Raw genomic sequence first — 25,747 nt, 5'->3', positions numbered from 1 at the left:
GGCAAATTTGAAATTATTTTTATAGCTAGGAATTAAAGTTCTTGGACAGTTGTTGATTCTGGCCACACTGCAGTCTTCTGCTCTCTCGCACCAAGAAACAGAAAAGCAACTAATTCTGACCTGGATGTTCCAGTGACTTACGCATCTGTGTGAAAGTTTTCTTGCTCTTACTTGGTTATAGAACTGCACCCTTACAGGGCTTGAAAATATAGGAATCCTATTACTATTGCTCTGACCCGAGAGGCTGTAGCGATGTTTTTTGTTTGTTTTTGTTTTCTTTTTAATTGAAGATACAGCTGAAGAAATAACTAATGCGTAGTTCAGTTAAAACACCCTTCAGCTGAAATTACCTTGTCAAAATCACAACTCGAGAGGACATATGTGTCCTTCCTCTAAGTCTTCTGCTTCACATTTGCTTAGACAAATTTGTGAACTATTTATATAAGCAGCAATGAGCATACAGAAGTAGGTATAATTATAATTAGTTAAAAAAAACTGAATATCAGTGTCCTGGAATCTAGTGGGGATAAAGCTATCACTCCACTCCACCCCTCCTACCATGGCAGTAGAGTTCTAATATGCAGTGCATTCGAAGTGCACTGATATCAAATCTATTCAAAAATTCAGAATGCAAATAAAGCTTTTACTTTCCCCCAGTTCTTCTTAACACAGTCTGGAAACACAATAGAGAATCTATCATTTGTAAAACATATAAAGTAAACACAGTAAAAAAATATCACTAGTAAATAAAATTTATCCTCTGCATCCATTTTTAGTTTTGAAGACTGATATGGTTCCTCACTTTCACTAAAATAAAAATATGAAATTTCTAACCACAAAAAAGCACAGAACTGTGACACTTGGTATACATATGTCAATAAAGATAAAATAGTATAACTTCCTGAAATCATTGCAAATATGACTCAATCTGACAAAGTAATGTGTAAGTAGATGGTATATATTTAAGATACACTGTTATTACTGTAACTGTATACCTGATGTAAGAATTTCAGTTAAAAACAAATATAAATGACTTAATGGTTCAATGCAAGTATCTGATCGGTATTAAAAAATACATATAGGTCCCAAAGGAGGTTTCTGGAACACAAGTCCTGTGAGGAGCGGCTGAGGGAACTGGAGTGATAGGAATGCCCCTGTGATTCTTAAAGTGAAAATATGCTGGTGATGGCAAATCTTAGGGTTGTAATTGCTCTCTGAAGAGCACAGGGATGGAGTAAGGAACTTGAAGAACAAAGCATTCTCAGTACTGCATCTACAAGATCCATGTTTTTACTACGGCTGTACCAGAGGTACATATCACCTTAAACACAAGTTCATTTAAACCACAGACTAAAGATTAAGCCTACCAAAAACAGAGACTGTAGAGGATCATGGTAGCCAAACCAGAAGGAGAGGATGGTGACCTGACACTCCTTAAGTGCTAGCTGTCAACACACAAGTCACACATTTTCACTGGTCACAGGAAATTTACTTATTTGCAATAAATACCGGCATTCTAAGTACATTTGACACCATACATCTGCATAAGCAGTGTTTCTGCATGACTGCATTATCAGTGATTAAAATGCTGACCAGAATCTTGTCCTTCCATGACTTAGATTATTTTCACCTTCACAGCCATCCTCAAAGATGTTGCAGTGGGCTTTTTTTGCCTGGCCTAGCGTTTCTCCTGTGTTTTCCATACAATCTTCTCACAGCTGACAAGCTTAACACTGCTTTTTATAATGCTGAAATATAATTCTACACTTAGGCCCTGAGCTCAACCAGATTTTCCAGATCATAATAGGATTGTTGGGAGAACATACATTATAACATGGAGCCTCCAAGCCCAAGAAGGAAGACATAAATTGCCAAAGTATCTTGATTATAAAGATGTTCACAGAATGAAATTAACAACAAAGCAAGTAAGATACTACTTCTTGGAAGTAAATCCTTATGAAAAAATCAATTAACTGCAACAAAGGGAAACAAGGCAATAATTCACAGCAAAATGGCTTGAAAGGAACATTGTACATAGTAAATGACAAATACAGAATTATAAAATCAGAAAGGCCAAAGCAAAAAAGGCCAGAGTTCTCACCGGAAAAGTTTACCTTTTTTTTCTGCTTGCAAAACAGACAGCAAGTATTTTTCATACTGACCTGGAACAATCTTCAGCTCATTATTCCCCCCCCACCCAGTTATTTCTCTAGTAAAAATGATGCCTTACCTTTGTTCATATCAATCAACTGCTGTTTCTTCTTCTGTCTCTCCAGTTTCTCTCGTTCAGCCTTTTCTTTTGCCAGTTTGGCTCTTTTCATTTTTTCTTCCATTTCTCTTCTTTTGTTGTTTTCTTTTAAAGCCTCCTGCATTAGATAAAAAGAACATGGAAGTCTACACACTGAGGACTAGAAAAAATAACAAAAATTAACCTTGTTTGCACAGATATGCATTTATATTTCACATAAGTGAAAAAATAAAAAGGAACTGCTACATTTTAAGCATTGTCAGAAATTTTAAAGAAAAAATAATTTACCATACTATTATACACATTACTAGATAATCAGAAGAATGAAATTTGAAATCACTTTACGTTTATGGTGATTAAAAAATTCCAGATAGTTCAGCAGCAACATGTATGTTTGTTTGTTTGGATTTGCTTTTAAGACTGAATCTAGCTTAAACCAATAGCTTACTTTTAAGAGGAATAAGTGTAGATGAAAGCAAGTTTCTGTCATTATGCAGTTCAACTACGAATAACTAAAATTAATCTACCAACATTTAAGCTACAATTCCTCAAATATTTTGAAATATACCGAAATATCCAAAGCAGTCGGCATTGCTTAGCTACACAAAACATATCAAAATTAATGGAAAATAGTTGAATTTGTGGATCAAGACAGCAAATCTAAAGTCTCTTTGATGACAGGTTACACAAAGTGCCATGCTAAAAGCTATAAACGTAGAGTACTCCTGGATGAAAACCTTCCACAATCCTTCCTACATTTAATCTAGAATATATCCTCCTTTTCCAAATGAGATTTTGGAAATGAGTCTTGATTTCCTACTGTGTTGGGTTAACCTGGGCTGGCTTCCAGACACCTTCCAAGCTACTCTTTCACTGTCCCTCCTCAACAGAACAGGCAGAAAAAAAAAGATGAAATGCTCATGCGCTAAGACAAAGTCTGGAAGTGGCTGTTTCTGGCATGGGGCAGGTCCAGTCTCTCCTCACAGAGCCTCTCCACAGTGACCCCTCTCCACTACCAAAACCTGGACACACAAACCCAATCAACTTATCACGTCCTCAAAACCAGTCATAATTCCTATTGCACTCCTTGCTCTCTTAAAAAAACTAAATACTTGAGTTCCTTTAAGCTTTTACATAAGATCTTCAATACATCCTTCATTTCACCCTTCCTTAGATTCATTTATCATTAGGAAATTCACTGAAATCCATCATGATTTAATTTTGCCTAACATTATAAATAGACATGATAAATGTTAAGGGTAGTTTTCTTATTTATATTCACAACTAGACATTTATTGCTCCCTTTCCTCTCCAACAGTACCCTAATATACTCTACCTACAAGTAGTGTAGGTCTGGGCTTCAGGTTATTTTGGACATTATGTCCAACAAAATAGTTACAGTAAAGGGGTGACTGGATCTAAAACCATCCAGCCTCTAAACTTCCTAACTGAAAAGACATTATATGCAAATACACAGTTCATAAATACAAAATATATACAGTTAATAAAATACGCTACCTACTCATGGCAAAAAAAAAACATTCTAAACAGAGACAGAAATCCAAACGGGGCACCACATTAACAAGTCTCTAGGGCTCTTGGTTCCCAGACTGGCAGTTTTGGAACTAATAGAATGAAATGGAACACTGCACCCATACAGTTTCAGAAGGCTTTTCATAGCAATGGTAGAGTTACTCTACTTATTCACCCTTGGCTTCACTGTAGTCGCCCAGCAATTCTTTAGTAACGGTGTTGTATTCTGATTAGTATTTAGCAGATCCTTTCCTGCTATCCCTTATCCTCTTGAACCTCCTACCCACTCACCCACCCAATTTTATGTCACATCCCTTAAAACTGACCATCTATTCTTTTCCTTTACATACCACTTCAAAATGAGGACTGAAAAAAGAAAACAATTTGCTATTTGACACATCAACATTGTTTAGTGAAAGTATTCCTTTTCCTTCAAAAAAGTGTCTCAGAACGAGGTCACACAGAAAGTACTTGTTTATCATTACTCTCCACCAGCTAGTTCCACATTTGCTATGTTATTTACTACTGTAGACAGTCAGACAATAGCCTGAAATATATAACTCACAAGAACATATTAACAGATGTTTTTCAAGCTATGTGCTGAAAGCAAAATAATTATATGTTCATCTGTATTTATAAACATACTTTATATTTGAATTACCATCGACCATACTTTTTCAAAGCTAGTTGAAGAAGACTCTAAATAAAGGTAAAGAGACCTTTTACTCGGATGAATGGTGTTGTCTACAGAATTTGCTCTACCTCAATTATAATAAAAGTCCTTTAAGTTTCCCTCTACTTAATTATTTGTCACCCTCATGTGGCTTTGATTCCTTCCTTATTTACTCTTTGCTCAGTTTCTAGACCTCCAGACTGTGAACTAGCCCAGTGATTTCTAATATAAAGATAGAACAAGTCTGCACATGACTTACCATGGTGTGTAACTCATGTCTTACCATTCTAAAGTCTAGAGATGTCACATGATTAAAATGGGGCATTCAATTTTTTGGAGTAATTCATACAGCAGCAAAAGTGTATGGGACATCTAAGTGCATACATTTTGAGGCTAGTGGTTTCAAACAGCTGTAACAGATTGCTTTTACAAAAACTTATGTACACAGTAACATTAGCAGGAACATGACCTATGCCGATACTATAAAATAAAAAGTAAAACAGAAAAAAAAGAGAATTATAAACACCCTTCAATGCTACAACTTTTTTGAGAAAAACTGAAGTGGTTGAGTTCTAAAAAGACACCTATTAGGTTACGTTCATTCACTTTTACGCATGCTGCCTCTGAGATGTTAGATAATCAACTTATCATCATTCATTCTGCAAAGTAATAGAAGAGAGTACTTGATTTTTATGCATAAAAATGCCACTTTAAATTGAATTTCTACACCACTTTAATAGCATAATGTGGGACACCCACAGAAATTCATTCTCCATGCCTTAAAAATAATACTTGCAGATCACTCAGACCTTCCCTAAATTTGCCTTGTGCCAGCAAAATATGTGATTCAATATACAAGAAATAAAGAATTGCATCATAAATCAATAGGAACAGTGAACTCAAATTAACTGGAAATTCATGTATACAGAAAGAGTTAAGATGCAGCAAATTGCTCAATGTGTTCATATAAAGATCTTTCATGAGTGTTCCATGGAGGGTAACATTCAAGTTATCTTTATGACAATAATGCAAAAGAGATGCAGCAACCTAGAATTAAACAAGAACAGAAATACTGAATTTCCTGATGGGTGGCTACAAAACAGTAAGTAGAAAAGATTATTTAGGATACTGCCCCGTGCTTCATGAATCCTAACCATTATATCTAATATAAAATATCTTTGGGATGCTGTCATTGCAGGTCAAGCTCACCCAGGACCAGAATACTAGAATACAACCCATTTTTATTTAAGTACATTCATAATGTAATCAGAAGATTTTCTTACTCAAAAAGCAGCAATTACAAAAATGTTTTCTAGGAGAGGGAAGCAGTCACCACTGATAGAAGTTCACCAAGTATAAAAAATATTCTTTTGCTGAAGGAAGAAGCTTCTTTGCATTTTGTAACAACCATGCCTATAAATGCCAGATTTCACCTCTCTATTTTTTTATTTACTTCCTCCAATTTTACTGTACTTTTATAGACATTATTGCAACATTGCTTTTGGACTTAATATTCACCCTTAAGACTACCTGCATGAAATGGGGGGCCCACAGGGAAAAAAAAATTAAAAGTGGAAAAAAAAAAAAAAAAAAAAAGAAAAAATTAAGAGCTGTATAAAGAAAAAAAATCCCCATCTAATGTTAACGTATGTATTTCATACACCTTTCATAAAGCATACAACCTCATTAAAAGGAAATTTATGTGCATTTTTAAATGCAGGCATGAAAGACTGGGTGGATATTTGTAAACACTCTAGCGCCAACAAACATCCAGAAAGTGACAGTTGTGATAAAAAATATTTCAGATCATTTGATATAAAGTTTGTGAGACAGCAGGCTAAAGTGAAGAACCAAAACAGAAAAGAACAAACAGGCATCTTGCTTCAGGCAACTGATTAATCATTCATTGATAAGAGCCTGAAAACTATACCAAACCAAGTATATCAGGTTGCAATTGTTCCAAGGCTACACTGCAAATGAAGGACAAGAGAAGTTTGTGTTTACTTTCACTGAAAGGAAGGACTAAATCAATATTACCTAAAAAAATATATTTTCCAAAAATGTCCCAAATATGAAAAGCATATTCTTATTCTGTGGATCTACTATTATACATGTGTATGTAAAGTGGAAAAAACCAAAATCACTACTTTTGATTCAATTTCCCTGTAACTGTCAGCTCTGACAGAGAAGAAAATATATAATTCCTCCCCACACATGCATGTCCCAGCTTGATTTTGAATCACGTTTCATTTACAAAGGAATGTCCTCATGCTCAAGTGCTTTACATAGATCTTGTGATGTTCCTTGAATACAATGAGGTTATGAAGATGTATCTAAGCACTAAATCAAAGAAATAAACCTAGGTAGAGGTGATGCAAAATTACTTGTTAAAAACTCACTTCTAAGGTTTAAATATTCTACCTAATCTTAGAAGCAGCACAGCCAAGTAAAGACCAAGAAAGGCAGGATTTCCAACTGCAAGAGGTAAAGACAATTTCTGAGGTAAAGCAACACAAACTTGATTTAGTCCTCTCACTACACTCTTGGCTCTAATTATGTTTCTTCCAAAAAGCGTAGAAAAACCTAGAAATAAAAAGTGAGCATATATATTTATAGCATATATAAATAAAACAACTGTATTTCATCCATCCATATTTCCAGATTGATTCACTAGGCTGCAGCTTAATGAATTGAAATGGCTCAAAAGGAATGTTTGGTTAGATACGTCATAGGTGCTCTAAGTTTATTTGGTTATTTGCAACCATATGACAGACAGTTTTGCAAGTTTAAATGTGAATTCCTAAGTATGCAGAGCCATCTTCTCCTAACATCACAAAACAGTGCAAAAAATGATTTACTTTCACACAGCTTGACAGATACGGATAAAGAACTAGCTATGAGATTAATTTGGTATTTGACTGCAAACTCTGTGTGAGGGCAGTCTTAAAGATATAAAAAGATGAAAAAAAATGTTCATAAATAAGTCAATTTCTGTTCAACAAGCCAACATCTATTTCTCTAAAAAAAATAAAAAAAAATTAGTCAGTGATATCTACCACTCCCACCCCTTCTCCAAGTATACCAAGACATTCCAGTGGCAGTCAATATGTCTCAAAAAACAGAGGAAGGTCAGCTACTATACCTGCTTACATGGCCTCCTTGTAATTTCCTTTTCTGCTGTTATTCAGGGATAACAGAATAACAGCTTATTTATATGGAAAATCTTGTTGGAAAATAATTTGGGAAACTACTGAACTAAAATAAGTATCACTGTATAGGTGATACATATATATCACTGTATAGGTGAACTTGTGGAGGTGCATTTATTAGGTAGTTTCTCTCCAACTTGCAGAAGAATTAATTAGAAAATGTATGTATTATTTATTTCAAGAAATCAAAAACTGGCATTATTTTCCAATTAATGTATGCCATTTCTGACAATGACCATCACAGTCTTGAACATATTTTCAAAAGACCAGATGCTATGTAATATGAGCATTACGAAAAAACATATCATGCAACGAGCATATATTTTATATATGATATACAGATGTGTACATGTGTATACATACATACATAAACGCAGATTTCTCTGTGACCATTAAATGTGCCTTTCAGAATATATTTCTGATTAAAGATGAGCCTAAAATTAAAAGATATTGATATATTTCATCTTTTTCAAAAACACTAGCTGAATTTCATTATTGTATAGCGTAACAATCCTATCTACAGTCGCAAATGAAAGAAGAGAAAGCAAAATGCCGTAACAAAGAGAGACAGTAATTTATTTAGTCAGCACACTTGCTTCCACACAGCAAAATTATACATAGAGTCACAGGTTAAGCAAAGGGAAATAGTAGTTAAAGCTGTTATACAAAGCTAACGGAAGAAATGTTAAGATTTCCTGAATGGCTCTGTTGAATTCTAAGTGCTGATGACTGGCCTTTATCTAGAACTATATATGCTGTAGACTCAATTAAAACACAGCATATATACACACACACACAGATAACTGATCTTCAAGGAAAACCTTCTCCAAGCACTAAGATCACCATCCTGTCATACAGGAAGCTGAGGAGGTTTGGCAGGTTTAAGTGTGGTTGAACAAAGAACTCTTGATGTAGCTCTGATGTAAAACAGAGAAGTTGAAAGCTAGAAGCATGGTTATGCTACCCAAGAGAAATACAGCACTACTGCACAGGGAGGGAAAGAATTAAGAAAGCCAAAGCTCAGTGGGAGATAAAATTGGCAAGTGATGTTAAAGGCAATGAGAAGGGCATTTACATCTACAAAGGCTGATTAAGGAAGAGATAGTTCTGCTGCTGAATGGACCGTGGAACCTAACCTCAGAGTCTCACGTACTCAGTACCTTCTTCATCTCAACCTTTACCATCACTGTCTCACAGGCTATCAGGGCAGCTGACTGATGTCATTGCAAGGCCTCTAATTCATCAAAAAGCTGCAGGACTCAAAGGACATCCCTAATGCCTGTGAAAAGCAAGTGTAATTCTCATCTTAAAAAGAGTGAGAAAAGCTTGGCGAACTTCATACTACTCAGCCATCACTTGTGTTTTCAGGAAGTTCATAACATGATTCCTTCTGGAAGCCATTTCCTGTTACACAAAGGACAAGATGCTGACTGGAAACCAAAAGAATGGACTTAGCAGGGACAAATTGTGCCTGACCAACCTGACTACCTTCTATACTGAAATGACTGACTGGCTCTGTGGAGGGGAAGGCAATGCATGTTTTGTTGTTGTTGTTGATCTTGGCTTTAGCAAAGCCTTCAACACAGTCTCCCACAGACATGGTATCTCAATTCATGGAGATATTCAAAACATGGTCCCACGCAGCTTGAACTAACTTCTGCACTAGCCCTGCTTTGGATGTCAGACTCAATGACTCTCTACTATGTTCTTCCACACTAAATTACCTCATGATTCTATGGTATGTCTTATTATAAACATTCACACCAGAAAAATTAGCAACAAAACCAAAAGCAGCAATCTGAAGAACTCCTGAACTTTTAATTGTTAGCAGCTGTAGTACAAGAAATAACACAGGAGACAGACAAACAAGAAAAGCCAAGTCATGCATATTTCAAAAAATATCTCAAATTATATTTTGGCCATTTACTTCAATCATTTACCATAAATGGGGAAAAAAAAACAACACTTAGAAGCAGCATGCAGGCACTACTCTGGTTTGAAAACAACGTATTTAATAAGTAAGCATGCTCTACAGAACATCTGGAAATGCTGTATATACTCAGCTTTCTCCGATGGCACCTGAATTCTTACCAGTAGTTATGAATTTTTACAGTAAATTCCACAAATTAAATGAGTTCCAGTGATTTATTGCTTTTTCTTGATTTTTCCTTAAACTTGAAAATTGATTGCTTTTTTATCTTTTTGAAAAACTTTTCATAGCCATCAAAATGTTGCAGAAAATCTTAATTCTTTAAAATAATTTTCCTTATAGAAAATAAAATGATTGTACTGCAAACTTCTAATGCTTGCTCTAGGCCTTCTTCATGCATATGGAAAAATTAAATCCTTAAACAAGAATCTTTATGCCACTGAAGTCTACAAGGTTCTGCTCTGGATAAAATAAGTCAGGAAATTCTCAAAAGACCTAATTACAATTACTACAACTAGCGTATATATCTGAACAAGTCAATTTGACTAAAGCACAAATTATACTAAGGAAAGAAAGCTTTTCCTTAAGCTATACACGTCTCAGATCTCACTTTTTTATTACTGAAGACTTTAATATTTAATATTTAAAGAGGCTTAGAAGACAATACAGATAAAAACTTTTTAAAACCCTAGCACCACACAGATAATTAACTATTCAGACCAACATATGCAGAATTAAAACAGTATCTTAGTAGACTACTGCCTGCTTCCAAAAATTATAAAGTGGCACAAGAAATTAGCTCCACTTCTCTAGAAACTTGGAAAGATTATTTGTTGTCTGTCTTTTCTGTTTGGAATTCAAGTCTAATATTCCAAACCAGAATACAAAACTCGATAGGTCTGTCTTAGTAAACTGAATCTATTCACAGAGATTTAGTCTTTAGGATAATCTCCCACCCTAAAAAAAAAAAACAAAAAACAAAAAAACATTTTATTGCAGTTTTTTAGTATTAAGTAAAACAAACATCATACAAATATCCTAAGAAGAGGCGACCATACATAGGTGTTTAGAAAAAGCAGAATAGCTAGTGGATTCTGATCTCTTCAAGCAGGCACATGTGTAACTCAAGTTTCCAAACTCTGTGATTACTTTCCCTTAAGACAGAAGGCACTTTACATCAATTAGGTAATAAGACAATTATGTTTTGCAATGACTGCATTTACAGCACAAGATGAAGGTGTTGTGGAGGTATTATTCAAACATAATAACCTTGTAACAAGGATTGTGAAAATGTACATGTGAGGTTATTGAGATCCTCATTGACAAGGAAGTACACGACTATGTAGTGCCTACCAGAAAGATGCTGTTTTCTTGCTTTGTGAATAGCTAATAGTTGTGTCTGAATTTTAAGAAGGAAAAGTCCAGTAAAAGTAGTTTAGTACATAAGTGAAATACTAAAGGCAGATTACAGTGGAAAAAATGAACAGTAGTTGCAGTCTACTGAAAATACTCAACTACTTGCTCAAAGTAAATCCTTTTTCTGCTAGATTTGATGTTCAAGGAGTGTTTTATCTGTACCAAACACTCTGATAATATCCTCTTCCCCTCCAATAAAATTAAAAAAGGAAAAAAGAAAAAACAAACAAAAATGTCAAGACAAGTTTGCTGTCTGCTTTCAGTACTGTCTAGTAATCAGAACACAGGTATTCCTGCACTCATACATAAAGAAAGTAAAGCATATTCTGGCAAATAAAACCCAGATAATATCTCATGGTAAAAATTATCTGGGTAGTTTATAGAATTTACACCTCTTTTCCATATCCACAGAGGAGTATTTGCAGAAGACATGTATACAGCATTAACAAGACGATTATGTGCATGTTGGGAATAATAATTAACAGTAGCTTGCTAGTAGTTTTCAACACCTTCATTACTCTGATTGCTACAGTTATTTCAGTGATTAAAAATAATGTTTGAAATGTCCTAATTTTTAACAGTTTTCTAAAACAGTGAGAATTAGCTATCTGGAGCCTTGCTATAAGTACAAGTGAACAAAATGCATACAGAAGAGAAATTTATTCTCAATGCAAATTTAAATTATTCAGTGACATAATACACTTCCTTCCTCCCAAGTCATACTGCATTTATCTGCTTTCTGTATTTAATGTGCAAATGTTCAAAGTCACCTGAACATTCCAGATTTAGAAGCATGTGATTGAAGTATTTCACTAAATGTTTCTGAAACAGGACCTAATTTAATTGAGGTAAAGTAGCAAATATTTGAAAAACAAATAAAAAAGCATACATACTTCAAGTCCACATTAACAGTCATCACTGAAGTACAGGTATTAGAGATGCAGTGAAATCCATTCCAGACAGTATTCTCACAAATAATATTTAGGAAAGTCAGTGAAACTTAAAAACTGAACCACCAAAAAATTAACAAATATACAGTTTTCTATAGTATAGACTTACACTACATTACTTAACCCTAAACACAACTGATGTAAAATGCAAAATAAATCCTAGAAAGCTGCTTTGAAGAAAAACAAAGTTACTGGTGGACAATTGGTTGGATGAGAGGCAGCAGTATGCCTTTGGAGCAAAGAAGTTTGAATGAACAGTCAACTTTTTTAATAGTACAGTAACAGGTTGAAGGAGGCAATTCTTCCACTTTACCACTCCTTGAAAAAACACATCTGGAGGAGTTCTGTGCCCAGAATGAGTTCCAATGAATATTGGAGCATGTCCAGTAGTTGATAACCAAACGGTCATGAGGTTGGAGCATATGACAAGCAGAAGCTGAGAACTGAGTTTGTTCTGCTGTAAGAAGAGAAGGCTCTCAGACGACCTAATTGCTATCTACACAACATAATGGGATGGTATACAGAAGACGGATCTAGATTCTTCTCAGAGGTGCAAAGCAAGTGAACAAGAGACAATAAATACAGTCTCTCATGTTATAACTTTTTTCCTATTCTGCCACCACAAGTGTGATTACGGTGGAAAACAGAGAGGTCATGAAATCTCCATTCCTGAATAAAAATGTAACTGAACAAGGCCCTGTGCTACCTGCTGGAACTTGACCTTACTTTGGATTATACAGGTGGACTAAATAATCTCTGAAGGTCTAATCAACATAGCCACATGAATTTAGACATAACACAGCCAACAACATAGTGTTGATATTGTAAATATGACATAACAATTAAACACTCATAAAATAACCTGATTTGTGTCTTTGCAAACTGTGGAACTTATATCAGCAGAAGATTCATTGCATTCATACATTTGAAATTTTGGCACCCCAAGCCTTGTAGTAATTCCTGCCACTGGGATTAATCCTAGGTTTTTATTGTGTTTTCTCTTTGTTCTTTAAATTACCAAAATATTAGACATATATAAAGTCTTAACTATTATTATAATATATATTATAGCCATTATATTAAAGGACAGAATAATCACTCTATTTTATAAAATACGACATTTTACATAGAAAATATATAACTATTATACCTTGACATGAAAAGAGATTTGCCTCCTGGACAAGCATACAGAGAAATCTCAGAGAATTTTCTCCTTAAATAAGTAGCAATGAATTAAAGCCGATCCCACCCTCTCCGCCGTTATTATTCAGTCTTTTCAAATACAATTATAATCAGCAAAGAGCAATAGGCTATTAGCCAGATCTTGAGGTAGTCAACAAAGAAGGAAAATAGACATATTTAAGCAACTGGAAGTATTTTCATTCTAATATGCTTTCTAGAAAACCTGGATATGTGTTCTCTGGCTCCTATCACCTTCAAAGCTGTTTAAATACATACTTGAGGACAGATTTTTCACCACAGTATTTGGATATTGCTGGTTTGAAGTCTGTTTCAAGTAGTTACAATGAAGTAGACTTCCAAAATTAGATATCCATGTTTGAAAATGTGAGCTTTGGATTTATGAAGAATTAAATGCATTGAAATAGCTTATGACAACTATGCCTGTTTTTGACACATCTTCGTGCAGATGTGTTGGCATACTTACTAATTATAAAAAGATTTGCAATTTGCTTACAGTAAAAAAAAGAATAATTACTGCCAAATTAAAATGAACAGTTAGATATATTGTAATAAAAGTTTACTAATACAGTAAACTTAGCACTAAAATTACGTTTTGAAGTGGTTATTCATCCATCACACCAAAACCGAAATTCCTATGATTATGTGATGAATTAAGACAGATACTGGCAATAGAGAGATCTCAGAGCTACAGCTGCATGGTAAACAGTGGTATTTCCAAGCGATGTTAATATACTCTAGAGACATAATGTGACACTCCAGGCATCTGTTTTCCTTGTGCACCTCCTATGGTGCTGCTGATTATGGCTTCCAGACAGCCACTAGAAAAGATGACATTAAAGCCATTTAAATAACTTAGGTGTTGAATAAAATTCTTAAATTCCAGCATAAAGAAGCCAAACGCTGACAGCAACCATACCAGCTGACTAGAAATAGTTATATGAACATTTAAGTTAGTATCAGGAATTCTGTCAGAAATAGAGAGCTTATTATAGAAGTGTAAGCTTTAGCATCACAGCATCATTAAGACATCAGTCAGAATCCCACACAATGTTAATATAGGTACATCCATTCTGGTTTTTGTTCCATTATTCACTGAGTTTTTGTTGTTGTTGTTGTTTTTGTGTGTGTGTGTGTTTTCTGTTTTTGTTGTTTGAGGCTTTGTGTGTGAGGGGGGGTGGTAGGGTGTTGTTTTTTTTTGTTTTTTTTTTTTTTTTTACACTTTTTCTAATTATCCATTTCTTGGTCACATTGAGAGTTGGATTTGCAAGTTAAAGAATTATAATTATCAGTGACCAAAATCAAATTAATGCTGGCCACATGCAACTGATTCCCTGCCACAGCATAAAACAAAAAGTTAACTAAAACTCAAGGAAGAAAGAAGAGGAAGGAATTAAACTTGAGAGAACCCAAAGGAAAAGTAAGAACATATGATGTTTTGCAGACATTACTTACCAAAAACAGAGTTCTGAAGTTGCTCAGATCGCCAAAGAATTCTTCTATGCTTACTGCTTTGGGATCAAAGCTAAAGTATTCTCCCAAATTTTCATACAATTTAGTCATGTTGTTGTGCATGTTGGATAGTTTTTCATACTGTTCTCGCGCACTCTCAGCGAAGCTGTAAGGTTTTGTTAAGGAAAATAATTCATGTGTAATTAAATCTACCAGCAAAATATAAACAAGAAAAAAACTTCAGTACTAAGTTTGTAGAATCAGAAAATCTGCTAGTATTGTCTTGCTGTCAAGTGGGACATATTTTATGTGATCATAGTTCAAAAGCACTTATGCCCCCTTGTATGTTTAATACAGGTAATACAGCTACATAAATTACCTGAAATACTGTGTTCAACTCTGGGCCTACAGGAAAGCTAGGGAGGTTCTCTTTATCAGGGAGTGCAGTGACAGGGCAAGGAGTAATGGCTTTAAATTAAAAGAGGGGAGGTTTAAATTAGATATAAGGAGGAAATTCTTTACTACGAGGGTGGTAAGGCACTGGAACAGGTTGTCCAGAAGATGTTGTGGATACCCCATCCCTGGAAGTGTTTAAGGCCAGGCTTTGAGCAACCTGGTGTAGTGAAAGGTGTCTTCGCCTGTGGCAGGGTGGTTGGAGTTAGATGATCTTTAATGTCCCTTCTAATACAAACCATTCTGTGATTCTATGTTATTTTGGTCACAGCTTATGAATACACAAAGATGACAGCTATACAAGATGCTGAGGGGTAAATATTCTCTGTTTTTCAAGTTGGTTTACAAATAAATTCTCAAAAACTCATGAGTTCTAAGCTAGCAAGAAAGAGCAAATAACAGGGCAGGTAAAAAACAAACAAACAAAATTATTCTCTAAAGAATGTCCAGACATTTCTCTACTGCAGTGGAAGTAAAAAGCTGGATGATAATTGCCAGCTATTCAAATGCACCACAGAATGAAACCCAAAACACGAGTATCTAACGCAAATGTACACTTTTATGTTAGGTAATATCAACTCTAAATCAATCAGAAATTCTCAACAATATTAAATCAGAGATAGAAAAAAATACCTGAATTCTTTAAGTACTAGTGATCAACAGGTAATGAATTGTTGTACAATTGCAAATGAAACACCAAGGAAGTTGACCAGACTGTTGTCTACATCCATTCTGTTCCATGCTCTTTTACCCTCTCCCACATGTAGTGGTTTTACCATGCTAGGCAGCTAAACACCACAACTGCTCTCTCATTCCCCCTCCTTAGATGAGAAGGGGAAGAAGTAAAGAATAACTCACGGTTTGAGATAAGGATAATTTAATTAAGGGGAAAATAATAATTATTATTATTATTGAGGAAAGATTACTAACTAAACAATTTAACTAAAGGGGAAAAAAAGAAAAGGAAAAGGGAGGGGGAAAGGGAACAAAAAAAAGTCCTGATGCTGTGCCAGCACTGCTCAGCAGCAGACACAACACTGGTGTGATAACGCTGCTGTTCCAGCTACAAGTGCAGAGCACAGCACTGTATGGGCTGCTGCAGGGAAAATTAACATCCCAGCCAGACCCAGTACACCACACTGAAAGAAGTACCTATTGCTTTCATTTCCATGAAGTGATATTATTTCAAGGTCACAGTATATTACATGTTGTATTAGTAACTGAAGAGTGTAGAAATGAATCTTAGACTGATTTCCATCCCAGCAGTCATCATTAAAAGTTTGCCTTAATCATTTTAAAAAATGATTTTAAAATGATTATGATTTTAATGATGATTTTTAATGATGAAAAATGATTTTTAAAAAAGGGGGACTTTTTATTTCTGTATGGAAAATTAGTTTTAGAATAATTTATTCATAAACAAAGAAATAGTACAAGCTGTAAAGGAAAATATGACTTGGCTTTAGAGCTAGTAAAGTTTCTGTCTGCTGTTTTGTTGTGATTGTTCATATCTGCAAAGATATAAAGTCACAAATCACTGTAAAAAAAACAGATCGTACATTATTAAACTAGTTCTATGGATCATGAATTGTAGTTGATTAACAGGTTGAGCTGGATGTATCAAAACCTAAGAACAAGAAGATATGAGTTTTTCCCTGACCCACAGAAACCATGCAGCCTGACTCCCTGTGGCTTTTATCTGTAATGACTGTCTTCCATGCAGATTCCCTGATACTTAATATAGCAATGCTCATGACTCAAAGTTTCCCCATACTTGTGTCTCTAATCTGAGACTCTGCCTAGTTATCACATTACTAAATAAAAAATATCTGAGATCCCTAACTCTCTGCAAAAACAACAAATGACCCAGAAACTAATTATGGGAACGAGACAAAGACTTGATATAAACAACTTATTTTTGAGCTTAGACTGAGCCCCAGTACAATTCTTCTGAAATCTGCCAATAAATTGCATAGCGGACAAAAGAGAAGAAATATAGGTAAATATTCTCTTCCTGACATGTGCTCCTTGGTGTTTGGATGCTCTTGAGCACTTATAAGGCTATGTCATTTCATAAGTTATGTGCAAGAATGTCAAAGCTGAAAATACATTTTATTGGAAGGATGATTAATACTTTGTTTGAATTTTTCTGCTCTAATTTCAGGTCATCTAAAGTCATTTAAAAATTGGTTCTTCAAAGTATGATGGAAAAGTTTTTATATAATATAAATTTCTCTCCTAGGAGAAATATTTTCCAAGTAATTCCCTCTTCTTCATGAAAGTCTCAGTATCATAAAAAGAAAGTTTTATTCTTTTGCTAGCTTTGCATGTTCATTTAGGATGGCAAAAAAATGAAAACACTGTGATGGACATTAATAAATATCTTTTTTTTTGAAACAGTATCTACCTATATAGTTTCATACCAGGGCAAAGACAAGAGTAATAACTATATTTTCATTTTAGTTCATGAATTTTAACATGCCTGGTTATAATTACAAGCGCAGAGCACTGAATCCCTCATCTTAACACAAGACAAACCTGGTATAGTTCAGTGTTTGATGACATTTAGCTGTATAAAAGGAAATGAAAATTTAATGGCAAGAATATATTAAATAGGTAATAACGTCACATTACTGAATTATTGAGCAGAGTCTAAAAATCTCTTAGAAAAACACCAACCGCCTTACAGTCAGCAGACTACTGTCTTGGACAGCCCACCAAAACTTTTGCCATTATCATCATGATGGATCATCATCTGATACTGAGAAACAGAAATACAGAGATAACACAATTATTCAAATTACATACAAGGTTCCTTTCAAAAAAGCTCAAAATATAAAACTGAATCAATTAAAGGTTGCACATGCAACTTCAGAAATAACAATAACCACCACAATGAAAAAAACAAAAAATATTTCTACTGAAACTAGAATATATTTAAGAGCAACACTGTATAAACATACACTATAGTTTCAACAGTAATATTTTTCATTCAGTAAGTTCCAAACTGCAAATAAGAAATACCATTAATAGATGACTTGTAAGAGAAAGGAAAGTCAGCCATGTCAGATTAATATGATGAGCAAAGAAAATGGACTATTTTAACTGTGCTTAATGTTAAAGAAAATAAGTCAGTGCTTTAGAGACAATAGTTCCAAAGATCATATCCAAAGTCATGTTAAGAAAATTATTTTTAGTCACACAATATGCTTCTTACAATCTTCGTATTTATAAAATAATAGCAATTTGAAACATCATTTTGAAATATACAGTAATTCCAGAGGGGAATTACTGCCCACCACTTGGGCAATTCTGTACACATAAGCCTTAGTAAAGTTTTGAAATACTTATTTCAGTGGTTACTAGGTAAAAGAAAGTTTATGCTCTTTAATAAAATTCCACTTCTTATTTCAACAGTATTGTAGATGGCAACTACAAAAAACAACTGAGATTTTCTAAGCATCAAGTCAGAATTTTTGAAACTGTTAATTTTAAAATTTGAGGGAATTCCAGATGTCATGACCTCTTTCATTTGTTTCAACACTTGACCCTGCATTCAAATATAAAAAGTAAAAAAATTACTGTTCTAGTAACTGATACTAATACATAGTTTTATCATATAATCCAGTAAAATTCTCTGTATGTCATATCTGTAGAGAATTTTAAAGAAATTAGACTCCCTATTTACTTGTGCTGACAAATTTTAGTTATCAACGAATTCTAGTTTTTCTAGTCTTTTTGTTAATAGAGAAAGGCTGCAAAACATTCAAACTTCTGTCTTTCCTCCACAAAATGTTTTTGTTTGCTTTTGCATTGCTGCAGACTTGAGTTTCCACCCAGTTCTTATGGATAAGTCACTACACCAATGATCTTCACATTTTGAAATAGGACCACATGCCTATGTCACTTTGCCACTAGGCTTCCTCATTATGTCAGAGAGAAAGAATCTCCAATTGCTGTTGATACTAGATTTGAATTATGTTTCAATATATAGGAATGGTATCATGGTACTTCCAAGCTTTTGTTTGGTTTATTTCAAATAAACAGATGATAAAAAAAATATCAGACTAATGAAGGTTAAAAACCTTAGATCTGCTGGATCGTTAGTTATCACTATCATTCACTATCCATATATCAATCATTATTTTTCTGTTAGTTACTCAAAAATTCCTCAGCACTCCATTTACTATTCTGAAAATTGTTCATTTCCATCACAGTGTTCTGTATCTCAGATAACAAAGTTTAATTAAACTGGCTTATTAAAATTTCCATTACAAATTACATGTTTGAATGTTTCTCTGTGCTGTCCTGAAATGAACTATGGAATTAGTGTCTACAGTACTTAAAGTAGAAGGGAATGCAGCTGCATGACATGGCACCTTATCATTCTGAAGATACACATACATTCCACAACTCTTCAAAAGGACAAATACAGCTGCAATATTTGGGGAAATAAATACAGTTAAGTATTGATAAAATTACAACTTAGGTATTAAACCAACACAGAGTATGTAAATGTTACCAGTATAAAACTAGTTTATTATCTCTACTGCAAATTCTTTTATTTTGGAAAAACAGAAGTTGGTTTTATAATTTTAACTGTCATTAACTTACTGTCAGTCAGCTCAGTGCACAACATGTTGCTGCCAACACCGGTGAAAATTAATAAACCAGCCGAAAAACTGCCAATTTAAAGAACTTAAAAGTGAATCTGTTGGAGCCCCAAATGAAATAATAGGGGGAGAACTAATTAGGCAGAAAGAACTGTATAAATAACCATACAACAGCTGAATTCTGTTTGTACGCCTTCATGATGCATTAGATAAACCATACAAGTGGTATTAAAAAAACATTTATGACACACCTCATCATAAACGTTGCATTTTACTAATATGAATGTGTGGATCAGCGTACCTGCTTGAAAATTCACCTTATTCATAGGTGGCACTTGTCATCCTCGGCAGTAGGAAATTAGCAACAAAAGGATATTAAGTGTATTGTAGATCAGACAAGATGAGGAAATGATTTGAACACTGCGCTTCCACAGAGGGGTCTGTGTTCATACCTAATAGTACTTCAATGAACTTAATTTATTTGGCCTTCCATATCTTCTGAATCAGGTGCTGACTTGCAGCCAAACTGAGCTTAAATGAGTGACTGAGCACTGACAGAAAGCCCGGAGAGGTTGTGGAATCTCCCTCCCTGGAAAAAGCCATGTGAACATGGTCTTGTGAAGCCTGCTCTAGTTGGCCGTTCTAGAGCAGAGAGGTTGGACCTGATGACCTCCAGAGGTCCCTTCCCATCTCAGCCACTCTATAATTCAGTAAAATCCAGATGTATAAACAGAATAACCAACACCTTCCTCATAATTTCGACTTTACACTGTAACACCTCAAAGAATTTTCTTCAGCTAGATACACAATGCAACTTCATGCCATTCAAAAATCCCAAACTTAACAAGAAGTTTTATGCACTGTATTTAACTCACTAGAGTTTTTACCACTCCAAGCATGCCAGAACGAAATCGAACTATGAAGACTGCTGAAGAAAGACATGAAACACTAAGAACATACCAGTTGCCAGAAACTTCACTATTAACTATAAACACTCAGTTCTAAAATTACCTTGCCGAATAGTTATTTCAGCAAGCTCAAGTCTTGATTAAACTTGTAAACTAGTATTTTGCGAAATGCTGATGATCAGAGTAACTACATTTATTAAAAAATACCGGCAATTCAGTTTTAGTAAGTAAAATGACCAGATACTTGCAATGCCTGCTTTGTGTTTGATTTAGCTTTCTATCTGTACCTAAGCCAAATCATTGTTTGATTTAACACACATAAAAAACACCTACACCTGTGCTTCAGAAACCATCTGTGAAAACAATGTAATCTCTTGACATCCTTACTTGAAATTAAAGCCTTAAGTATACTGCTTGCAAGTCTACATAGCCATACACTACTCACAGTAAAACACTTCCCCCTGCCCCAGGGATACACCTATCTATTACTATTAGAGAAATACACTTGAACAAGTGTATTTATGACTTTTAATGACTTCGAAATAACTACCAGTTAGTGTCAAAATGTACCGAAAATATTTCAAGTACACATTCTGCATTCCATCGTTTCAAGCTACGGTATCATTTCAGAGCAGGACTCCGGATTATGGAAAAGCCAAAGAAGGCTAAAAATATATTTTACATTGCTACAAGAGAAACTTTTATACAATATTGTCATCATCTTTAATAAAGGGTGTATCACTGCTCGCAGTTTCTAATCTCTAAACTCATCCATAATAGAGCATTCTTTGAATTGAACTGCAGAAACAAACAAACAGAACTTATTAGCTGAAGACAAATTCAGCTTTAATAACAGTCATTTACAGAGAGAGCTTTATTTTCACCTGCTATCAGTACGTAAACAGATACTAACAATTTTATCATTCACACTACATACATAATGCATCTCTCTGACTACAGAGAAGATGACTTCTGGAACATACACAGATAATAATGAATCACAATTATATACCCAATCTTTTATTCCCATAGAAAGCCTATCTTTTCTGGTAGAAAAAAAATACGGCAGAAATCTTCATTACAATACACTTTATATACACAAATTAGAACCCAAAGAAATCAAGACCCAAACAAAGAAAAACAGTTTACCCATTTATATAAAATCACATCCTTTTGAAGAATTTAAAGATTCACTAATAAAATACCCATTAAAAGCTCAGTGTAGCGATTTGTTTCTCGAAACAGGACAAATTAATTCATCATTTGACAGAGTAGCCTGGGGAAGTGTTGTTGCTCCTCAGTTACACATCTAAGGGTTCTGTGCCTCTCCCTGACCTCAATTACAACTGCATTCAGTGTGTACAGACACTATTTAAGTGTTTGTGTCCATGGAAGTGAAGCACAAAGATCATAATGATCTTTGATAAAAATGCTAGCTGTAGCCTACTCACTCTCCCTAAATTACAGACTCACTCCAAAGTGATGTTTATCAACGAGGCCTTTCTGACTTGGCCCTAAATAGCCATAAAACTTTCATCTTCATAAACATGAGAAAATATCAATGCTTTCTAACTCCTAGCTCTAAGCATTTATATCAATTTCGAATTTTCATCAATTCAAGCTTCTCAATAATAACAAAACTCTTTCCATTGACTACACGTATACCACTTTAATATGCACAAATGAAAGCTTCTATCAACAGAATTTCAATAGTGCTTTTTTATTTATTTATACTCCTGTTAATCAGGAAGCAGAGATCAGTGCCCACTTCTCTAAAAGTTCTATAGGAACTCTCTAGGCAAAAACTGATAAAAGTGTATTTACAAAACATTCAGTACAAGGAGCAAAGCTCCACGAGCTGTTTCTTAAATTGGTTTATATTAGAAAAGCCTGCTCAAATACTTGCTACAAAAGTAGCAATACTAATTTTTTTAGCAATACTGCTACAAAAGCTGATATAGGAGCTTTCTCTAGTAGCATGAACAAGTAAACTTTAAAAAGTAAGTAAGAATAATTGGCTATTCAAACAGTGTGTTCTTCATGTGTTCTGAAATGGAAGTTGACACCTATTAAAAACAAAAAAAGACTACACCAGATTAAGAATTAAATTTATAGGTAGATGTAGGTTTAGGTTATATATATATATAGGTATGTAGGTTATATATACATAGATTATATGTAATTTATATATATATATACATATATATATATGTATAACATCACACACAGTTAATATTGGTTTCATGATCTATGCCCGCAGTTCTTAAATCCTTTTACACCAATAGCACATACTTCAATGATGGCATAAAAAAAGGGTAATTGATGGGAGTCCTAGAATAACAACTGTAAAAAGATAACAGGTCAAACAAATGAAAACTGACATAAAATTACAGCAGAAAAATAAAGAATTTATCCATTTTTTCTTTTTATCCCAGCTTCATAATGCTTTACAACTTTTTGTTTTTCTCCGCTGTGCTTGTACAAAATTCATAAAACTCTGTTAAGATCCTTCACAGGTCAGATCACATTTTTACCTGAAATCTTATACTAAGATTTCTGAAACTCTTAGTTGCTTCCTATCTAATTTATGCAGATGCTTTTCCAGCATGTTTTACAATGGAAACCATCTCATTTTTCATCTAATCCTCATTTGTGATATTCTGGGTTAAAAATTATTTGAAACAATATGAAGAGTCATATTCTATAATTTTTTGGAGATCTCTCTCATTTATAGGGGTGCCAAGCAATTAGCTATAACCACTATTTATGCATTAGAAAGCAACACAGAAGACATAATAACCAACAAAATATTGCAAGAGTAATGGATTTCTAGTGCATCTTCCCTGCAGAATAATTATATGAAAATCTGTTTGGAGAAATAAAAACAAGAAAACCAAAAAGAAGCTATTACAAACAAAGTGATACTTCAAAATTTGTTTCTTGTATTATATACAAATTAACTAAATACGAACGTTTCAAATAACACAAAGCATTGACATATGAAGTTTTATCAACCATTAAAAAATTAATTTTAATTAATTAATTAATTAATAATTTCAGCAAAACCACAATAAGGTAGCCATTCCTAGAAACACACTATTAGTTTTGGAACATAAAATGAGATGCCTTGAGCAATAATTACAGCTTTGTGTGCCCTAAATCTTTCAGAGAATCTGCAACCATATTCCGTTTCTCTTTGATCGTGCAGTTTTTCCTCACTTCATCTGGATTTAATTACGAAAAATATGTTTGAGCTGTCAGTTTTACCCTGGTTTAACAAGCTTCAGTCAGTAGATGTGATGGTTACTTCATCAAGATAAAGTTTTTTTGGGGGGGGGGTAAACTGTGGGGAAGGAATTGAGAAGTGACTAAGTCACATATTTCTAGGCTTCCTTTAATGCCGCAATGTCATGAAGCCCTCATTATCTTTTTTTTTATTTTTTTTTTTTCAAATTCTGAAAAAAAAATAAAAATCACTCGGTACAATGTTGTAAGACACTAGATGTTTAAAATCAAAGGAATGATTTTAATACTGATGGACAATCTATCTAATAGAAAAGCCACCTGGTAGAAAAATGTTGATTAAGTTTATTCAAATAAATTATTTAGTGCAAAGAACTGTTTTAATGAAATGTTCAGAAACTGAAGTACAGGGAAAAAAATGACAGTCCAATCTAAAAATGAGTCTGTTTTGCAACGAAGTAGTATTTTGAATACCAGGTGCAAATTTAAAACCATCCTTCAGGTATAATTTGAGTAATACAGTTTATGTCTTGAATTCTCTTTCTTTAATACCACAGCTATGTAACAACCCTTGTAGACCCCTTTTCAGGATTGAAGAAGCACACAGGGCAAAATGTAGTTCCACAAACTGCAAATTTTTTTGTTCAAGGAATTTCATTTTGGTATCTAATGCTGCAGTTAAAGGGACTTACAGTATGCACTCTCCCATTATTTTCACATTTTAAAATAAGCATAAAGCAATTAGAAAATGGATCTCTACAGAATTATCATTTTAGCAGTGCACAATAGTTTTTCTTTTTTTATTAAAAAATTTGTATTAGTAATCTCTACAAATTGATTTAATATAGATTTAAGGACGAAAGCAGTTTCCCTCAGGCAATTATTCATAATCAAGGCAACTTTAAATTTTCCATGTATTTAAGTAGACTTCTGTTCACAGAAGTTTGCTCTTAAAAATCTCGAAAACATCCAGGCTTTTCCTCCAACATAGCTTTTCAAGTCTGCTTAGATTTCTGTTCAAAATTCTTGTCTTACTACTTGGCCAACATATATGCACTTCAACCTTCACCCTTTTCTTGTATTAAACTCTCTCTCAATTTTACTCAGTACTATCTTTGAAGCATAATTCTAGATTTGCGGTCTTTAAAGTGCAGAACAGAATAGAGCTCCCTCATGTGGTCTACCTGTATAATCTCAGGGATTAAACAACCAACGAAACCAGAAAATTGATAATCTGTTTTGTGTAACACTGTTTTCATTTATGCTGAAAGAATTGCAAAAGCTTTAATACACTTATGAAAAATTATATGATCTGAGAAAGATGAATTAGTAAACCCTCTTGTTTCCTATTTTTGGCTTTATAAACTCTCCCTTCTGTTTTCCTCTTCTCCAGGCCCAGCAATTTATTTAACACCCACAGTTTTTCCTTCCACCATGCCATTTTACTGTCACTGCCATTCACAAACTCCAGCACATCATCACCTCATCTGCTACTTTGCATGTCATATCCTCAAAATATGACTACTCCCTCTTCCTGCTATATACTTTCCAAGATTTTGACTTCTAGCCGCTTTCCTCTTCAAACTTTTAATTGAAACAGAAATGCAGTGGAACTGGCTGATAGAGATGCAACTGTAACATCCAAGTTCAACAGTACAAAAGAATCAACTTCCATTTTCAGCATCTGTAAACACTGCCCTAACAGTACATACATAAGTCTGTAGGAGCTTCCATAAGCAAAACATACTGTGTTACAACATAATTCATATACCAATAATAAAACAACCCCAGAAAGTCAAAGTCACAAGAAAAGGGGGAAATACAAAGCACCAGTCCATATTCCTATGAACAGCTCGATACACTATCCATCTCAATACACAGGCCATGCCTTAGAGCATAATGCAGACTTGCCTACCCCA

The 25,747-nt window shown here is 34.2% G+C and overlaps 1 protein-coding gene across 4 annotated transcripts in view; it reads right to left on the bottom strand.

Moving 5' to 3' along the window:
* The window catches only part of DIAPH2 (diaphanous related formin 2), a 184,964-nt gene that overhangs the window by 51,707 nt on the left and 107,510 nt on the right, over positions 1-25,747 (bottom strand). For all 4 annotated transcript variants that reach the window (XM_082771025.1, XM_082771028.1, XM_082771026.1 and 1 more), the window contains 2 exons: positions 14,615-14,780; positions 2,231-2,366 (listed from right to left, as the gene is read on the bottom strand). In XM_082771025.1, coding sequence (XP_082627151.1) covers positions 2,231-2,366; positions 14,615-14,780 — 302 coding nt within the window. The remainder of the gene's footprint in view (positions 1-2,230; positions 2,367-14,614; positions 14,781-25,747) is intronic.

The sequence above is a fragment of the Aythya marila genome (genome assembly GCF_965140915.1).
Source record: "Aythya marila genome assembly, chromosome: 13".
NCBI lineage: Eukaryota > Metazoa > Chordata > Aves > Anseriformes > Anatidae > Aythya > Aythya marila.
This window is presented reverse-complemented; position numbering and strand designations above follow the sequence as displayed.